Source organism: Nipponia nippon, unplaced genomic scaffold (genome assembly GCF_047370975.1).
Source record: "Nipponia nippon isolate SJK-2023a ecotype South Korea unplaced genomic scaffold, ASM4737097v1 scaffold_3, whole genome shotgun sequence".
NCBI lineage: Eukaryota > Metazoa > Chordata > Aves > Pelecaniformes > Threskiornithidae > Nipponia > Nipponia nippon.
Genome location: NW_028262347.1, coordinates 73,913,607 through 73,934,017, shown reverse-complemented (window position 1 = coordinate 73,934,017; position 20,411 = coordinate 73,913,607). Strand labels below are relative to the sequence as shown.

General features: G+C 42.2%; 1 protein-coding gene across 16 annotated transcripts in view; it reads right to left on the bottom strand.

Moving 5' to 3' along the window:
• Window positions 1–20,411, bottom strand: part of SOX5 (SRY-box transcription factor 5) — a 645,708-nt gene that overhangs the window by 292,828 nt on the left and 332,469 nt on the right. The window contains exons 1-2 of one of the 16 annotated variants that reach the window (XM_087765882.1): window positions 8,738–8,845; window positions 7,618–7,758 (exon numbers count right to left, since the gene is read on the bottom strand). The exons of 12 other annotated variants lie outside the window; for them this stretch is intronic. In XM_087765882.1, the coding sequence (XP_087622008.1) occupies window positions 7,618–7,625 (8 nt within the window). In that variant the 5' untranslated portion in view covers window positions 7,626–7,758; window positions 8,738–8,845. Of the gene's footprint in view, window positions 1–572; window positions 640–7,617; window positions 7,759–8,737; window positions 8,846–20,411 lie in introns of those variants that run through there. 3 more of the 16 variants (XM_087765880.1, XM_087765898.1, XM_087765899.1) reach the window with 3 other exon arrangements.

The window sequence follows — 20,411 nt, the reverse complement described above, 5'->3', positions numbered from 1 at the left end:
CCTGTCCTTTCCTTTTAATTCTGCTCGCCCGCCGCCGCGAAACGGGAAAAGTCAACTCGTTCCATGTCCTAAAAACTGGGGGGGGGGGGGGGGGGGGGGGGAGGGGGAGGGGGAAATAAATAGGGGGGGAGGAGGGGGGAGGGAAAAAAAAAAAAAGGAGAAAAAAGCCCGACAGTCCACCTAAACCAGCAAAGCAGGAGCAAATCCCCTACACGCTGAGGAAGATCAGTGGAGAAAGAAGATAAAACAAGAGCAGACTGATTAAATTGAAACAGTTATCAACTCTCTCGGAGTTGAAATAGGGGAGAAAAGATTAGACACATAAAAATGTTACCGAAGGCATTTGTGCTCCGAAGAATTTTCATTCCTTTCTCTCCTCCCTCCCTCTCCGCTCTCTCGCTTTCTCTCTCCCTCTTTCTCTCTCTTTCGGGAGGGGGGGGAAAAAAAAAAAACCACCACCAACCACCCCGCACAACAATCAGGCATTGTTCTGAGGGAAGAAAAGCAACTTTGACAGATTGAAATATAGCAGAGGCCCCTTCAAGGAAACCTGTAAACAACTTGTCACTCACTCTGTCGGTCTCACTGTTAGCTCTTGCTTTCCACAAAGTGCTGCGAACCGTCCTGGCAACAAACCCAAAGTTTCCTCGGCTCCAAACTCCCATCAAACAGCCCTGTTGTGTGCAAGGGAAAAGGTAGCCACATGCCAAAACAGCGGGCGCGCACGCACACGCACAAACAACAACAAAAAGAAACTTTCCGTTCGTCTGCTAGGGCTCCTCTGGTTTTCTCCCCCCCCCCCCCCCGCCCCCCGTTTTTTTGCCCCGCTCTGGCCGAGCGGAGGCGTCCCTCCGCTGCGGACCCCTCTAATTGCCCCTGCCCAGGCAGCCCCCCATAACGCGGCGGACGAAGCGCGGCGGCAGAGCCCCCCGGCCGGCTGGCGGGGCGCAGCCTCCGCCGCACTTCCAGTTATCTGGATGGAAATCTGGCAGGCGAGGCGGGCGGTCAGGTAATGGACCTTTGACACCCGGGGACGGAGGCGCGGGCAGCATCCGCGCCGGCCCCGCATCCCGCCCCGGCGGCGCGGGGAGCCCCGCCGCCCGCTCCGCCCCGGCGGGGAGAGGAGAGGGGGCAGCGGCCGGGAGGGAGAGCGCCGCGGGGAAATGCCCGTCCGAGCCCCGGGGATCAGCCGGGGGCTGCCCTGGAAGCGGAGCGCACAATGCCTCAATAGTCTGCGCGGCCCGTGTCCAGCCCGGCACTGAGCTCGCAGTGGCGGGGAGGGGGGTGTCGAAAAAAAAAGAGGAAAAAAACGGGTCTCCCTGTTCTCTAGCACACACATGCACACGCACCCACACACAACCACATATCTATACTCCATTCTTTCCAGCTCCCCAGCCCTAATTCCTTTCTCCCTTCTTTTTTTTTTTTTTCTTTCTCCTTTCATTTGCAGCTGGACAACATTAAGGGCCTTTAAAAACCACGAGGTTTTGACCCCACAACAGTTTGATTAGGTCCACGGCCCCCTCTCTTCCCTTCTTAGCCCTACCTCCCAGTGACACGGAGAAAGCAAGTTTACTTTTTGAAATATATACACATATTCACACAGAGCATCCATAAAACGTTCGACATTTTCATGCCCCTTGGCTTAAAAAAATTCCAAATACAAAAGCTTATTATTTTTATTAATATCCAGCAGCTACTCTGTTTAATTTGCTCCTTTTCCCTTTCAATGCCTATCTTCTAATCCAGCAGGCTCACACAGGGGCCAGTCAGTCCAGCGTTGGCATAAAGGCATCATCAGCTAGGAGTCTGGGATGATCGTTTAAATCACGAGTGCCAAACCCACTCGTAACTTATGCACATCATCCCCCAAGAGCATTAGACCATTCATGAAACAAAACGCCGAAGCTAAGTTTGCGAAGGCGCCTTTGCTGCCGTTCATAGAAGAGGATCTGCGCAGGCTGTCTCCAGCCTGCCTTACACCACCGCAGCGCTCGGAGCGGAGTCGCGTACAATCTGTCAACTTCTGGCATGAGGTTGATCTAATGGCTCCTCACTGTGGGGCAGGGTAAACCGACTTCCTTCAGTAGCCCCTAGCAAATAATATTTTCCACAGAGGTCCATTCATAGGAGTCTGACAAACCTAGTTAATACGTACAAGGATTTTTCATTTGTTATTTAGTAGCTAGCCCTTTTAGGACAGCTATGAAGTAGACATTGAAAAGGCAGCAGATGATTAAAAAGAACAATTCCAAATACTTTCTCTTTCATCTGAGGGTCTCAAACCACGTTAAGTCTCACATTACTCCTCTGCAGGTAATAAATATAATTAGGGCCGATTCCAAAACTTTATTTGTATTGAAAAGTATCTTACTCCACAGGGGCTCCATTCAAATCAGCAAATCTCTGTGTGGAGTAGGAGGCTACTTAGTAGGAGAATTTGGCCTCAAATAAGGAAACTGAGATGCAGGCAGGCTTAGTAGCTTGCCCCAGTTGACGCAGTTAGCCAACTCCTGCAAAAGGATGAGAAACAAAGATCCCACGTGCCTCACAGTCGACAACAGTCCTTACGCTGCTGAAACACGTATATTTTAGATTTTTTTCCCCACAAAGGCATGATTTTTACATCTACTATTTAGTTAAGACATACTTATTGCTGTATTCACATTTATAGAGACCCTTTTCTTGGTCTTTCATTTTCCCCTTGATGCACTGCTGCCCATCCATAAATGCTGTTGCTTCTCTGCCGCTTCTTGCTTTGCTTCCCCTGTTTCCTCACACTTGGCCTTGGGAGAAGTTTGCAGAGAGAAACCACTCAGAAGCCCCAGCTGGAGGAAAGCTAAGACCACCTTTTATTCAAACAAATTGCAACAGTTTTGGCAGAACAGGACTACCATATTTTGACCGCACGTTAGCTCCACTCAGCTCTCTAACCTCATAACCTTTTTTCAGCTCAGCTCCACTCCACAACTGCCCTTCTTCTACCACGTCCTTCCCTCGTCTGTTCACATATATTTACCCCTTCCTATATCATTTCCTATTTGAGCTTTTTCAGGGCGATGATCACATACTCCTCCAAGCTGGTATTATGCCTAGCACAATGGGGCTCCTTGGTTCCTGGCTCTCAGCTAATATGATTATAAACCAGAGGAATCACCATCAGCATCAGGAATTATGGAAGAGGACATTGGCTAGGCTAGGAAGAAGTACAAAGAACCATAATAAAAGAGGGGGGAAAAGCAAAAAAGCGTTCAGGGGAGAAAAAGATAACCGAGCAAGAGGGAGAGCCTGGAAGGGGAGAGGGAATGGAAGAAAGGTAGGAAGCAGAGATCATTCCCCTGAATGCTTCCGACAGGAACGCTCCTTTTCCCTTACCCTAGTTTACATTTACTCTTACCCCAACACATTTTGTGCTCAGGTACCTACCCCTTCTTCCCGGTTTCCTTCATTTTACATTTTCTGCAACTACTGAGCTCCCTCTCCCAGCTGAGTGGGGGGAAACAAGAATTGGGTCCAAGGAGAGAAAAAGTTACTGTTACTATTGTATTAATACTGTATTACTGTATCATTGTATTGTTATTCTTGGATTATTAACAGTCTATTGTATAGACTTATCGATAAAATTATGTTCTCATAGTAAGTTCAACTGCAATCGCAAGAGGGAGGAAAAAGCAAGTTAAACAAATGGTTTGAGGGAATCTCTGAAACCTTTCTGCAAATCATTTCATATTAACTTTAAGGCTTGCTTTTTAGAAATTGCCAGGACATGTCACAAAGGCTGCTATCATATCAGAAAGTGGAAAAACAGAAATTGGGATAAATAACCGCTGACTGAGAAAGAAGAAAATGTATGTAATATGCAACTGTCGAGCTTTTAACATAGGAAGTTTTATCTTGTCCTGAAACTTTTGACTAGTAATAGCAAGGCCCAACGCCCCTTTCTATTGAGCGGGTTGTAGTCACAAAACCCACTCCCAACCTGGGAGATCCACATTCAGTTCTCTCAATTCTCTTCTCAAACCGAGAATTCAAGATATAAGTTCAAATATCTTCAACTGATGAGAAAAATGAAACCTCCCCCCCAGCAGTTCAGTGAATCTGCATTTCTCTTGCTTTGCTTCCTTTAAGGGGTGCCCAAAACAAGCAAGTCCAGGTAAAAGAGGACTATTTGGATTGAACTAAACAAAAAACCTCCGATTTTCATTTGGGTGAAGAGAAACAACTCAAGTCATAAACTCTGTTCTGAATTTTTGTGCTTAGCTGAATTTTTTGTTGCTATTGTGGTTCTCCAGTTCAAGACGTGAACCGAAAAATCATTTATCCACCCAGCTCAAGTTAGAAACACCATAACTCTGGAATATTACATAGACAGAATCCACAGGTCTTTATACAAGCATACTGGCAGAAGGAAAACGTTAAATGAAACATTAATTTTTTTTTTTTTTTTTAATTATCACATGCTAGCACTTCAGCCTAGTGCCTTTGGCAGATACTGCAATACAGTAAGTAAAGGAAGTGCTGGGGGGAAAAAAAAAAAAAAGAGAGCTTTTCAGGTTTTGTTGTTTCCACTGTAGGTTTTAATAATAGAGACCTACAAAGTCCAAGGAAATGTAAGATGTTCCACAGAACATCCATGATTTACTGGAAAATTCTCACAAAAAATATGCAAAACTCTGAAGATCCTAAATGGATTTTCTTTTTTAGGCACACATCCAAAACAACTGCAGCATTAAGAACAAATCTGTAAGATTTCTAGGAAAGAGTCTTTTGGTACAGGTTACAAGAGAGCAGAGGGAGAATAGAGCGGGGTTGATGCACTTACTATGAAGAATATCTCGCAAATAATGAGTGCTTACTTCAGAGTATGGAAATGTTTAGCTACAATGCAGTTTGGATCATATGCTTAGGAACAGATTTTTCCTTTCAGTGTGCATGCCTAGCTGCCATTTCCATTAATGGGAATTAAGTACCTGTGTCAAGAGGAGAAGTTAACTCTTAGAAATATAACTAATCTATGCTTTTTTTAAAGAATGTAAATGCCACATCAGGCATGTTCGGTGTTGGCAAAACTGAGTGCTGAATATAGTATAGCAAAATCTGAGAAGGAGAAGGCGGTCTGGAGGACTGAAATTTCTGTGCTATTTAGAGTTTTTCAATTTACTGAATTTCTTCAAGGAAAAGTAAAACCATCTCATTTGCAAGTGGGAAGCCCTCATTTATCAGCTATTTACTTGCAATTTCAGCAGGGGCCTACCATCTGCAAACCTCCCTGTAAAAGAGAACTGACACTACCCTTAAGAAGAAATCTGAACCATCATCTAAAATTTGAATTCAAATTTCCCTCGGGGCCACTAAATATTACAATGAAGTTTCTAATAATTTTTTAAAAGGAGGTCAGCACTCTTTGATCCTGTCCACCCCGCATCAGCCAGGGTACAGGAACCTCAAAATTAATACAGATTTAAATATATATATATATTTTTTTTTAGAAATAAAAATATATGTAAACACATTTAAAATTAAATTACACATATATTTTGGCAAAAAGTAACTTCTAACTATGAAAACGAGAAAAATTAGAGAGAGGACACATTCCCGATTTTGTGTCGTGTCCCCCCTCCCAGTTCCTTTATTTTGGGTACAACTTGTTTTATTATTTCTCTATACTGTCAGTTAGCTACAGGGTCTCTTTACTGTTTGTCTTAGTAGCCTTGGTCTGCACAGAAGCAGCTTTAAAAAAATTAAATAAAACCAGAACAATTTTAAAAAACAGTCACAAAAATAGAAAGCATATCCATGGATAGGAACCGTGCTTGAAATGATTTAAGAAGCTAACTGGATTTCAAATTGACAGTTTCTCGTTAAGGTTATAAACATAAAATGTTACTAAAATAGGAACCTGTTGCTCTAAGTCTTTTTTTTTCCTGTGTTCTTTTTTCAGCGCAGTTATTTTGCACGCAACGTACCATCCTGACCGAAGCCCACAGCCTCACCTTACGCGCAGTCTCCCTGCTCTGCCTCCATCCTGATCAGGATGATTACTTTCTGAGTGACAGACCTGTTTACGTCAGCGCCCTCTCGGATGACAATGCCAGCAGGAACGTTCCTCCTCGGTGTCTTTTCCAATGACTGTTACGAACATGTAAATGTCTGCCACAATATACCCGATGACGAACCTAACTCATTTCATACAGATAACCAACTCCCATCAAAAGGAGATTACTCCCTTCCCCCCCCCCCCCCCCAGGTGCATGTGCGGAGGAGCGGTTGGTAGAAATCGAGTCTCTTCTGAACAGGCAACCTATGTTCTATAGCCAAACGTAAGCTTCTGAGCCTAAGTATCCGAAAAAACCAACTTTGATCTATTTGTAAAAGTAGATAATAATTGTTGAGCGTGATTCCAAGTGCACTGAAACCAAGATCTTTCTGCAGTGGGCCTTTCTGCGTGGCTCTCAATATAATCCTTGCAGGCTTTATCACCACATTCTCATCACTTCCCCAATAACAATTCCGTGTCTTTTTTTAACTCATCTACTGAACAGGGTTAGAGTCATCACGTTTTGTCTCTGTATTCCTAACCTGACTGCTTTTCCAACTATATTCTGCTCTTACTAACCGGTGCACCAAGAACGCCGGGATTAAAACAAACAGATTTGCTTCCATCGATTGTCTGATGTAAAACGAGCATCATGCAATTAAAAGTGCAAGGGTGTTTTGGAACAATCCACAGCGCCTACTCCTACGTGTTTTGGAAGGCATTCCAGCCTTCCTTTTGTGGTCGTGAGGTTTCCTCTGGTGTTTGCGGTCAAGGTGCATCTACTGTCTACTTCTCTTCACTAGAAGCAGTTGTCTTTTAGTGCCATTACGATCGTTTATTACATTTTTAGCATAGGACTACAGCCACCCTCAGCTAACGAGATTGAGCTCTTTTGCGGTGGGCATGATACAAACACATATAGCTCAATTCATGGCTACCCTCCTTTTTATATACTCCGTTGGATTAGAGAAAAAGTGGAAATATAAAACACTTCCAAATATTATTACCATTTTCTCTTCACTCTGTACTGGAAGAGCAGTGAAGAATTAGGTCTTTTGTAAGACATATCCTCTATCTGAACCAGTTTACAGTTTAGACTCTAATTGTAATTAGACAAAGAACACAGAAAAGGTAACATTCTTAGATTCTGTAAATTGCTTATCTATTTTATTCCTTTTTAGCCTGTATAATCATAAGAATTCACGTAACTGCTATCTAGTAAATGTTTCAAAAAAATATAGATGCTGAAACGTGCAGTTTTTAAATTCAAAACAAATTTGTAAATATATTCCCTTTCTACTGTACCACACACAAGGTCCCTACATTACAGATATGGTCTACGATAAGATTAATACAAATTAGTGTTTATTAAATGTACTCTACTGGTATTTAACTTGTTATACATGTCACTAGGAAGATCAAACTGTAAATTAAGCAATGATTCTAGTGACATTAGATGCATCTCGGTAAGGGAAGGAGTTATAAAACACATTGCTATCTTACACCTCGCACACTGAAACAACAATCAACAAGTACGTAGAGTTATGTTTAATTTATAAAGGTACAAAAGCATACCATACCCATTCATTTGTTTTAATGGTCCTTTGATGCAGTTTTGAGTGATTTTCCACTTTTGAGTAAAAGCAAAACTAATGCCATTTGGTTCTGTCGAAGCAAAAAGCTGAACTCCTACTTCCAACACACAGACTCCAATTCAGCCACTATTATAGAGAAATAAATACGTAAGTATGGCATAAAACAGACCAATGGCTTATTGTTACTGCTATTTCTATGGAGGCTTAACTCTTGCTTCACATCTCTCATTACATGGGACAGCTAGAGGCTAGAAACATTGCCGGGGTAGCACGCTGAAAGCCCCTGGGAATGCTTCTGCACCTTGTATGGGGAAAACTGAGAAAATACTGCTACAGTATTCTGAAGCGTAAGTATGGGAAAATCAGAGTATCTGGGGACACTCTTCAAAAGCCCTAAAGCAATCCAGTTACAGGGTTGACTACCACCAATTAGCTTGTAAGCAAGAAATATCTTCAACAGTTGCCATTGAGGTATATTCAGAATATAAAAGAATCAGAAAGGAGATATAAAAAACCAAAGCCAACCAAAAAAGAGAGAGAGACAACTGGATTGAGACAAACATTCATTAAGATTAAAATACAAAGAAGTTTCTCAGGAATGTTTATCAAAGAAAATTTATGTCATAAATTTTCCTCTGCCTGGAGAAGATCCAAAGCTGAGTGTCTCTTCTCTTGCCATACAACATTGTACTGAATCCAGACTGCACATTTGGTCACCCGCTTTTCCCCTTAAATAACACTTTCTATTTCTGATGTGGCTTTTGTTTTGTTTTACAAAGTTTAATTTCTCCTTCTTTGTTGATGCATTTTCCTTTTGTCATTATTTCAGAGTTGTGTAAAAGTAATTAGTGACATGACGCCAAGGACTGAACCTCACAAGCAACCTAAATATTTTGATTCACTGAGAATGCAATCCATAATTTACAACATGCCTGACCCCTGTCCAATAAATAAAATAAAATAAATTAGATAACTTCTGCATGTTAACAGCCTGAGGCATACAGAGAAAAATGTCTAAATGCAGAAACAGTGAATGTCACCACATCAGATATCAGAGAAAGTCTTTGGATACTTTTTCAAGAAACCAAATCACATTCGTACATACCTTTTTAGCATTTGACCCCACACGATCAATGCTGTCAACCATCTCTCCTCGTATTTGCATGTAGCCACTGTCCTTTCTGGAGAGCAATGTGGTTCAAAATCTGGGCAAAGATTTCACATGTGAGAATGTCACAGGTGAAACTTGTTTTCTAATGAATCCTGAGCTAGCAGTAGAATGGCAGCAGGTGTCTCCAGAAGAGCAAGTGGAGGAGGAAAAAAAAGGAGACACACACCATTTTTTTTTTTTTTAACTGGCCTTTTCTTTTTTTTCCTTTTTCTTTCCCTCCCCCCTGCAACTTGCCATAAATTTCTCAGTGGGGTCCCAGTACTGTAGTCAAAGTTAAAACCTGCTGTATGCAGTCAGGACAGGCCTTTGGCACAAAAGGAACCATACAGAGCTTTGTGACTACAATCTCTAAAAAGATCACAGTTTTTAGAGTGATTTGTGGGCCATGACACATAGGGCCACTAAAAAAATGCCCATGACATTACCAGGAATTTGTGTTTAATTGCATGAAAAAGATGTACATTGTTTAATAAAAGCAAATTTTCTTGTGATAGTCCAAAAAAACCACCACAGAATTCAAGTGAGAACTCTGCCTCAAACGCAGAAACTACAGCCTGCTTCAAAACAAGAGACAGTTCTCCACTATATTATGTCCTAGATGTTTCAAAGCAAGGTGGGCTCAGACTGGACAAGCATTCTATAATGAGAGAGGGGAGTTTATTCCTGTTCCTCATCTCCTGCTGGCTGCTTTAACTCTGGCATATACATGACTTCATAGAATGTTGGCCTAAGTATAAAGTGGCTTAAAATATAAAATAAACCAATTTTTGTATGACAGAAAAAACAGGCAAGTGCACTACCGAGGAGTCTGATACCATGAAGTACCAACTAAGACACACCATGACCCCACAACATCCCTCTGAGGACCAGAGCTGACTGGTGCAGGTCCATGCACCCCTGGTTGGAGCTCACGGCTACACAGGCCAAGTTGGATAGACAGAGCCTGACGTGCGTTACAGAACCTCACCTCTTAGAGGTGTGGTCTGCAAAGACAGGGTAAGAGCAATGTTTTTCATGGCTAAATCCAAAATCTTGTATTTGGACACACAATGCAGAGATAAACATGCAAGTCTTTTATTTTATTTCTCTGATGTGGAAATACTCTGGGAATCTGGACCAAAAGTGAATTACAAGTTGCATGGAAGACTGTTTCCTATTTTGTATGTTTGCATTTGACTGAATGACTTGTTGTTCTTCTAATAACTGAAAAAGTAAAAAGGAGTAACCAATCTTCCTTTCTTTTATTTCATAAACTTCTGTTTTTATTATTTACCTTTTCTCTAAACAGCGTCTTAGCTTTTTCCCCTCATATAGAAGTCAGTCTATTCCAGATTAAAATTGGCATTGCTTCTCTTTGAATTTCTTCTGTTTCTGCTATATATGTTCTTCAGACAGCCTAACCCATAAAGAACTCAGTATTACAGGACAGGGCTTGCTACTGACGTATGCCACTCTAGTATTTTCAGCATTATTTCTTATTCCATTTTCAACAACGGGATCTTGTCTTTGGATCATTCCACCTACTTTGATTAAGTATTCCATAAGGAAACACAGGTCATCTTCCCTTCCACTCCCAAGTGGTCAGAGTTAGCTAGAACAGAGCAGTGAGCATCGTCACATCCATTTTTCTGCCTGACGTGCAATGCTCTGCATTTGTCAACACTGCACTTGTGTAGCCAAGCTGCCCATCTTCCTGCACGGAGTCCTCTACTATCTTGTCCAGCCCTGACATGAATGATTCTGCCTCAGACGCAAATGTTTCTGTACCACTGGTCATGGTCATTTTCAAATCATTAATATATATATGTGAAACACCACCTACAACACTCAGACTTTGGGTACCCCGTTGTAGTTTTCCTATGCCCAACATTGGCAATATACTTTCAGTTTTGTCTTCTGTCCCTCAGAGGACTATCTAATTCTTGAAAGTACTCCTATCGCACAACCACTTTTCTAACAGCCCCTTGTGAAGGTCTTTTTCAAAAACTTTCTTTAAAGGGAAAAAAAAAATCTAATGATTGTCTTTTACTATTTGTTGACAAGCTCAAGGAATTATCATTAGACATCATTTTTCTTTACAAAAGCTATGCTGATGGATAGCTATAGTATCACAATACTCATCTATATGTCTCCTAATTTTATTTTTTATTACTATTTCAACCAATTTATCAAGCAAGGAAAGAAAATTCATTAGACTAATTCTCAGCATCAATTCTACTGTTCAATTAAAGAGAAGCAGAAAAATTGCTTTCTCCAACCTCACAGGTTAGAAGCCAATATTAAACAAAAGGCTACATATTAAGTTAGCAGCCCTATTTGAGCTCACCATCAATTTCCAGTAGCACATTTTGATATGTTTAACTTTACCTGGTACTCTGTTGCTCTTCATTTGATGAGTTAGCACCTACTTTTCCTTCACTTTTTTCCTTGACAGTAGCTAATCCTTAATATTGCAGAAGAATGGCCACAGGTTAGATTTCCCTCTTAAGTCTTCTGTGATAGAATATGACAAGGAAATAATTTGGTTTCTCAGCAAACCTGTTATCCTCCTTACCTATTATTCTGTGTTACAATACTACAGAAAAAATCCTTAGCTATTATTCTGTGTTACAGTACTGAGGGAAAAACGATTTACAAACTTGATGTGGACAGCCTTTTAGAAAATATCTGAATTTACTCCTCATAATTTTAGCAGACCAACCCATCCTCAAGACAGCATGCTTGTTTTGGATGGGGTTCTCTTGCATTTCTAGCTAGCAATCATCATGACACCCTCCAGTTTTAACCTACACCTATTCTAACAGCACGCTTCCTTTCCTAATACTGTATACTGGGCGGTGCTAAGCAAGTCTTCAGACAACTTGGAATCAAGTCCATCCCCTAGACTCGGTAAGCCCTCGGGGGCTGATAAACTTTCACCATACGTTGACTTACTGAGGGAGCCTATAAAATCAGAGCCTTTGACAAAGAGGTATGAAATGGCATCAGTTCTCTAAAGCTGAGACAACTACTGCTTCCTGCATCAGGCAATTGAGCCAGGGATTTTGCAACATTAAGCCACCATGTAAGAGTTCTGACAGTCTCTGCACATGGTTGGACTAGCCCATATAAGGAGAAATGCAGTGGTTTTTAGTAATGATCCAATGATGTGCATTTACAAACCTGATTGCAGAGTTTTGTGTGACTACTCTGCAAAGCTTGCACTGTTTTCACAGGCAGGAGAGAAAGCATGTGAAACTAGGATGGAAAAGTTTCAATGTTAACCAAAACCTGAGAGGTTATAGTTTTTCTTTTAAAAACTACATATTTCTTATAAACCTTAAAAACTATTTCCTTGCATTAGAATTTTAGCTGCAAACACTGCTTTCATTATTGGTAAATATACACAGTCTCCCTGCCATTCTCTCCGATAATCATACAGAACCTGTAACGTGACCTATCCCTAAAATACAGGATATTCAATGAAAAATCCTTTGTTCTGTATTTATAAGGGTTGTTACACACAAAATCTACAAACCACAATGGTTGTTCATATATGAATATTCAGTTGTTAATATAACACAGTGAGTATGCTACATGGGGAGGACTACAGTGAGCAAACCTCTTAGAAACAATCTGTTGGACTATTCAGATTCACAGGTTAACGAACACCAGAAATAACAGAAAGGAGGCTCACTTCGACCTACATGGGCAGTACAAAGGCAACAGACCCATTACATGTGCTTAACTGCATCCCACATCATGTGGACAGAGAATCCCATGCATCTTTGTTGCATTAGCCTGACTGCACATAGTCACTCTCTGCATAAACCAGGAGCATTTTCAGATATTCAGCATCTGTTGCTGAAGAGTCAGATGTTGCTGAGCTGTTGCTTGCCGTCCAAAAATCTCATAGATCACTGCACAAAGCAACGAGGCAGTAGATTACCACTGAAAGCCATAGCACATTGCCCAGTTCTTTACAGTTTGTGTGTCTAGAGAAGCTTTCAGACTTACCACGTTCTCTGAGGCAGTTACGATACAGAAGAGGATCGCTGTAAGCAGCACGTGCAGGTCTCATGGCATCGTTCTAAACTGGAAGCTGACACTGACCATTTCCATTCCCATACCAGTGAATAAAAGTTTCCTCTTACAATTCTTACTTCTGGTGATCTAAGATATATGTATAATATTTGAGGTCATCTCCCTAACGGTGTGACCATACTCCTTGTACTTATGCCTTTATTCACAGGTAACCACGTAAGCATCATTGTTTTCTCAGTGTTTAAATACACAGAGCTGAATGAAGGAAGTACTCACAGAAAGCATTCGGTTTGGGTACCGTGATCCATTTCAAACATCAAAAAAATACAAACCTAACAAAAATCATGAAAAGATAAGCATGAAGTGCCTTTATGAATATAAAGAATCTATAAAGCCGTCACTAGGTGGGTCCATAGCAATGGATTAGACTTTGAGAGATGTTACAAGCAAAACATTAATGCTTAAAACAGACCAAAAGAGAGTCTGGAAACAGGAAAGCGAAGTGGGAGAGATTCTTTCCCACAGCTGCAGAGCCATCAGGCCTCAAAAACAAAGGGCTGAGGGGCTGTATTTTGCACTGGCTGCCCACTCTTGTAGATGCTTTTGTTAAGAAGAGTACAATTCAAATTACAACAGAAGTTACTCATGTTCTCTGGTAAGCAGGTCCACATGCTCACGTAAAAGTGGTATTTCTCCTTTCTGTAGGAGTAAGGTTGAGGATTAAGGAAGGTATTTTTACAGACCCAAATCTCCACATCTTCAAGCCAAAGGAGGAATGTTCCTAATTCATCCTTGAAAGTATTTCTTTGGGGCAGTGAGTGGAAAGGAAAGTGTCATTTCTTAAATTACTTTCCTCTTGAGCTGCCATAAGAGTGGGGTGTAGGTTCCAGGCAGAAAACCCATTATTTTTGGTCTGGTCACATTTATTCAGATCTAGCCAGACTTTAGCCAAGTAGGAAACTGCCTCAGTGTGGCCACCATGACAGCAAGGAAGGAATAACAGGTATTTTCTCATTTCTGCCAAGCAGAAGTTCCTATCAGAATACAAAGACGATGGAAAACGTGGGTGGATTATTTGGTTCCAGCTGGCTCCACATCACACAGTAAGGAAATGCCACGATCTTTGACAGGTTCATATTAGCAAAAATCAAGCAAGAGATTATGGGAAAGCTTCCCATTCCATTATCAAATAATTTGGGGGAGGGAGAAGGATGGGAGACTAGCAGTTTTTCTTTCTAAGCTCTCAGGAACTGTCTATTTTTATGACCCTTTTAGTGTTGAAAGTATTGTCTGAAATAAAGACTAATCTCAAAGGATGTGAAAGCAAACCTATCGTTAGACTATTCAGAAAATGTAAAGCAGGAAGAAATGAACCATTTTCATCTGATGGAGCTGCTACACAGCAGGTCTAACTTACTGACTAGCGATAGGTGCCAGGGCCCGGGGGGCACCGCCAGCCCTGACTGCCCCTGCCCAGCCCCCAGGGCTCCCCCCACCCTGCCCATGGCCCAGGACTCCATGTCAGCCCCCTGGGGCTGTTAGCCCCTGCCCCAGCGACGCTGCAGCAAGGCCAGTCTCCAGCTCCCCACAGCCCTGCCCTGCCCAGCTATGGGCTTGCCGAGCCAGGCCCATCCACTGGCCTACATCCAGGCCTAGCCTCGGCCCATCCCCAGGGATGTGCCTCATGCCCAGGGCTGGAGCTGCCCCGGTGCCCCCAGCTGCCCTGCCCCTGGCTGGGGTGGCAGGATGGGCCCTGGCTGCCAGGCCCTGCCCGGCCGGCCTGGGGGGAGCCCCCATAGCTCCCAGCCCGCAGGGAGCCACCGGCCCCTGTTGGCACCCTGACGATAGGCCCTACCACGTAACCCACCCGTAACACAACCAACAACCGAATGCCACTAACAAAACCTACGCGATAACCTCCAGTACCTAAGCCAAATAAAAATCAACATCGCAAGCATCTTCCCTACAGAGACGAGAGCGGGAACGCACCGTTCATACATGAACACGCTCCTCCCAGTTACACCCATAAGCTGTCTATACAGTGTACAGAATTAGGTGCCTTAAACATTAGACAGAGACTGATCTGTGGCAGTCAATAAGGAAGTAGTGGGGACAGTATTTAAATAATACCATCCACTGGTGTTTGAATTCACTGCCACTGAGGAGCCACTCCTTCCCCTTGGGACCCACAATTCAACGGTATCTTCTACCTTGGGATCTTCCCAGGCCATTGCTTTCAGGGGGACAGAAGGGACCACCCGGTTCCTCTGCACACCGCCAGAGGAGGAAGGAGGGAGGGCAGTGCCTATGGCTCTCTGCGCCCCACACACCTAACAGTTCAATGATTAAGAATGACTGACTTCACCCAGGAAATGAAGAAGCCGGGGCCAGCCTTCCTCTGCCTGAAGGCTACCAACTCATGCCCTCCTGTTCCCAAGGACTTTCTTCAACTGCCAGGCATTGAAGCTGCAACTACTGACCAGTCAAATGCAGTAAGTGTCTCTAGAAGCTGCTACAAGATGCAGAAAACTCTCTTTGGTGGGAAAGTTAAGTAGCACGATGACAATCCTCTAGCACGGCAGGTAAGGTACACAACCAAGAAAATGATCCTCCAGCTTCCGACTCTCTTCTATGGCCTCTTCCTTCATTTTACATTAAAAGGCCATGGATGAAGTATTGCAATTCTTTCATTGCCTAATTCATTAAGCTAAGAGAGAAATCTCTTTCAGTGGCCAAATTAGTCTTTTATTCTTTCTGGCCTGTTAGAACAATTTCATTAAGAACACTGCAGATCCCGGCCAATCCCAGATTCTCCGATTCTGGTGGTTGGGCCACTCTCCTCAGAAGTGGGAAACAGACATCTGACCCCCTTTGGCGAGAGGAGAGCTAACCCTCACAGAACAGGATTTAATTTGTCGATCCAGCGCGATCTCTGAGGAAGACAGGTGTGACACTGTTCATTTCTACTGAGACAGCAGCACTTCTGAGTCCACTTTAACTTAAGGACCTCACACAATTGGGAAGTTTCAGCACAATCAGGGTAGACAGAAGCTAAGACGAGGTTCTTGGGATCACAAGATTTCATTTAGGCACTTAGGCTCTGTCACTGTTTGCTTTAAACACTTGCAGATCTGAGCCTAAGTGCAGCTCCAATTAAAGAGAACAAGATATTCCCTATGTAAAGAAAATGGATGTGGTTGGCATAAAACTCCCAGACAGGAAACAGGCTGGAAATACACGTAAACTCAAGAGTTTGAATCTGGTATTTAGCAATCCCTTGGAATTAGTATCTTTGTTTCCTAAAAATACATGTTTGCTACAACTTTAAGATCTGCTCAAAGCCATTTGAATGTTCCAGGAGTGGCAATAGTCAATTTTTAAGTATTACTGTCAAACCGCACTTGGATATATGCAGAACTTGTCACGTGGTTCTTTCAGTACAGTTAAACAAAACACTCAGCCAAGACAACATAAGATAGCAGCGCTATGGTATGAGCTAAGTACTATTATATCATCAGGACACTCTCTCAAATGAACACTCTAAAGACACTTACTTAGTAATTTCTGAGCAATTTTGACTATAAAATTAACCCTTTCTTGATTTCAACATGCATCACCAAAAAATACATCTCTTGTAATCTCTAGATAGAGAAAACATAACTGAGGTAAAGATGAGCTGCCTAATACTTTGAACAAGTGACCGTAGGGTAGGGATTCCCCAATTTCTAATGCCAGTGCTGGTCCAGCTCCTTTCAGATCTTTAAGATCTTGTCAATTCTAGCACTAAGTATCCCAACTCTAAAAAAAGTTAGTAACTATTTTGTGGGGCTTCCAAGAGAATCAGCTAGTTAATGTTTTTTTACAGCACTTTCAAATTATAGAGTACTGCATAAGTGCACAGAATTGCTAGAAGAACTGACAATGGATCTGGAGTTTTCCTTTGGTGAAATGGTTGCCTCAACAGCCATGATTTCTCTCACTGAGAGAAACTATTTTCTCTGAATTGCTGCTAGTATGTTATTAACTTCTCTAATAGATGGCAAGGATTTGTGGAAATGAAGACAAAAGTTCAGAATGGAGGTGGATCTCAGTGGGGCTGTATTCTGCAGCTTCCTCTGGAGTCCTCTCATCAATCATCTGTTACTAAAGAGGCAGAGATGGTGCAAGGGATGGAATACTACTTACTGGATGACCTGGAAGTGTCATGAACATTCATTTGAGGAAAACTCAAAGTTTGCTCATACTTAGTTTGCATTCTTCTGGATTTATGGCTGTTCTGAAGAGATGAGGCTAACAGTGATGGCCATTGTAGCTGATCTGCTGTTTGGTGTGGTATTTGGATTTTGGTCAACAGAGGATTTTGCTTTACATGCATGACAAATATATCCAAGATCTTGAGTAACGTTGATAAACCAGGAAAACCTTTATAACAAATCTGATATATTTCATGTCAATAATGCAGCAAAAAAGCCTCATCTCATATTGTGTGCTATTTGCTTCCAATTAAGCCTGAAAAGAAAAAGGCAGGGAAGAAGGCAAAAAGACCAACAAAACTCCTAACTTTTTAAGTTCTTCAAAAAGGTTCTGTTCAAACAGCAGTTCAAAGTATAGTCTGGTTCTTATTTTATCCTGAGTTGGCTTATCCATCCACCATAAGGACTTCTTTAATTCCTGTAAAACAACTGTGTGTTCAGGAGAGTGTCTATTCTGAAAATGTTTCTATTCATAAAAACGGTCTTGCTGAATTCTAGCTCTCCAGTATGTTTGCAACTCAATGTGAGATTTACTGGCTGACAGATAAAAGATGTCTTTTTCAAGCACCAGTCCTGAACACTCAGTAAGGGATCATAAAATCAATCTGGTTACCTAGTGGCTCATCCAGCAACAATAGGAATAGACAATTTGTTCACTGTCAACACGTGGACAACTCCATTGCCTTCGCTGCCTTCAGTGGGGCTGTACGGTTTAGGCAGCCTTGCAGAGGAGCCACATTCAGACGCCTGCTCCTGATGCATGAAACAAAGGAAGTTTCATACCACTGTTCTCTGAAGCTGCCGCTTGTACAGTGTGGAGCAGGGGTCGGCAACCTTCCAACGGTGATGTGCCAGATTGTAATTTTCTTTCCCAAATTAGAGTTTAAGAATGCTGGCAGGAACTTTGCAGGAGCCAACAGACGCTGCCTCTCAAAGAGGCAACATGCTGCCAATCAGCTGATTGGCAGTATCTTGCCTCTGTGTGAGGCAGGGGCTCTGGGCTCCCGGAGAACTGGGATCTCGGTAGGAGCCACTGCCTCTCAGAGATACCTCCTTCACTGGCCTTCCTATGTGCCATTCTAAATCTGCCCTTTGGTATTGATGCCACGAGCGGCCAGCTCCTAGCTTCTGCCCTAAAAATCTGTCCAGAATTCAAAGCCATATCCCAGTTTGGGCACCGATTCTAGCATGGAGGCAAAGGACCAAAAGAAAATAGCATCTAATACTCCCTGAAGCTTGCAAAGTCATGGGAAATAACACAAACTTCCTCAGTCATGCAAGTTTATTTGTAACTCTGAGTTTCTCTCCAGGGGCACGTGGGCAATTCCAGTGCCCAAACACACACTTTAGAGAAAAATTCACTTAAAATAATTACACGTGCTTTTGCACTTGCTTCAAATTCACATACCTCTTTCACTTTCAGGACTCCACAAACATTTTCAATTAGAGAGTAAATCCACATAAACGGAACACACTGGTTAGGGTAGAATAGATAACTGCGAGCAAGTGCTCATTTTAAAATGAAAAATACTTGAGAAAACAAACAGTAATTTTCTGAGTTTTTTGGCGAGACAATTATCTGAGCTTAACTGAGACATAAATACAAGGAGTCACATAGTGAGGACGAGGGGTAACGGGTACAAGTTACTCCCAGGGAGATTCCAATTGGACGTGAGTGGTAAATTTTTCACAGTGAGAACAGTCAATCATTGGAATAATCTCCCCAGGGAAGCGGTTGACTCTGCTAAGCTGAACACATTTAAGACTCAGCTGGACATGGTGCTGGGCCATCTCATCTAGATTGTGCTAGAAAAGTTGGACCAGATGATCCTTGAGGTCCCTTCCAACCTGGTATTCTATGATCTCTACTTTTTCTTTCAAAAACTGCAAAAGGGGACAAGAGTCTTCCCGCCTCGTTCAGCTGTCATGTTTTGAAGGCATACAAATTGTGCACATAACCAGCGGCGCTGCTGTCGGCCACAGTGACGGGATACGAGCGTGGAACCATGCTCTCCTCAATTCTACACTTTCCAGCCAAACTGAGTAGTGATGCAATTGATAGAGCTGCCACTGTGTCCTCTTTGGGGCATTTAAGAGCAGAGCTGGCTACTTCCCCTCTTCCTACTTCCTTCTCTGTGCGGGGCTGTAGTTGACAATCTTCCTCTAAGAATAGCAGTGGCTCTAACTTCTGTGCCACTGGCAGTACCTCACTGGCTTTTGTTCAGTAAATAGTCTAATTCTGCTGAGTTGGTAGCAGCTGAGATTGTTAGTGATATATTGTCCTCGCATTAAACACACTATCATCTGGCAGGATGATTGACTAGAGTCTGAATCTTGGCAGAATAGTGTTTTGCAGTTAGTTTGGCATTTCTTTATTAAGTTCAGGTTAGATTCACTTAAGGAATGCGCTTGCCAGCTATGCTGTGTTTTCGACTTTATATCCATCATGATGATTAATGGTCTATTTACAAAGATATTCATAATAAAATTCTTACCTTCTTTTCCCAGCCCAACATAAAACACACCTATCATTGTATTCTGTTGAAGCAAGCCAAATTCCATTAGAAACATTTTCAGACATCAGCATAGGATCTTTCCATACTCTGCACAAGTCCAAAACCTTCTAAATGTGTGTGCATATTTTTAGGGATTGACATTGTTCAAAAAATGACACATTATACAAAAACACTTCTTTGCTTTTTTCCTCTTTTCTTTGCCTCGATGTTCCTCTAATTCAGTGAGCTATCTAGGAATATATGAAATTTTGAGCATCTGCCTCTATGCCTATGCAATTATCAGAACAGAACTACTATAATGGTAGTGCCTAGGAACCTTAGCCACCAGTGGATGGTAGTTGCTACATAAACACAGAGAAAATCATAGTTCCCACCCCAGGCATTTGCAAGTTATGGAACAAGAGGCAGCAGTTAGACTGGAGCAGTATGGAAGCAATGAAATGTATTTGCTCAAGATTATTATGCAGTGGTCTCACAGAGACCTATCAAGCTTTTTTAGATATTAAGACAAACTATCAGTCCAGGCACAGTTTCAACAACTTCATTGTCAAGCTTTGCAGACTACCATTGTTTTGTGCTTTATTGCTTAGGAATGGCCCAACTCTACCATTTCACCTTCTGCAGTAATGGACTTCCATCCAGGGCTGCCACTGCTATTTTGAAAGCTGAGAGTACAGACTGAGAGACACAGCTGTGCTATGAAGCAGTTATGAAGTAAAGAAGTTATTAATCCCCACAAGCATATAAATCACCATGCCCAAATGCAGTACAGTTTCTCTAGTATATTTTACTCCCCGTCTGAAATACAAATTTCTC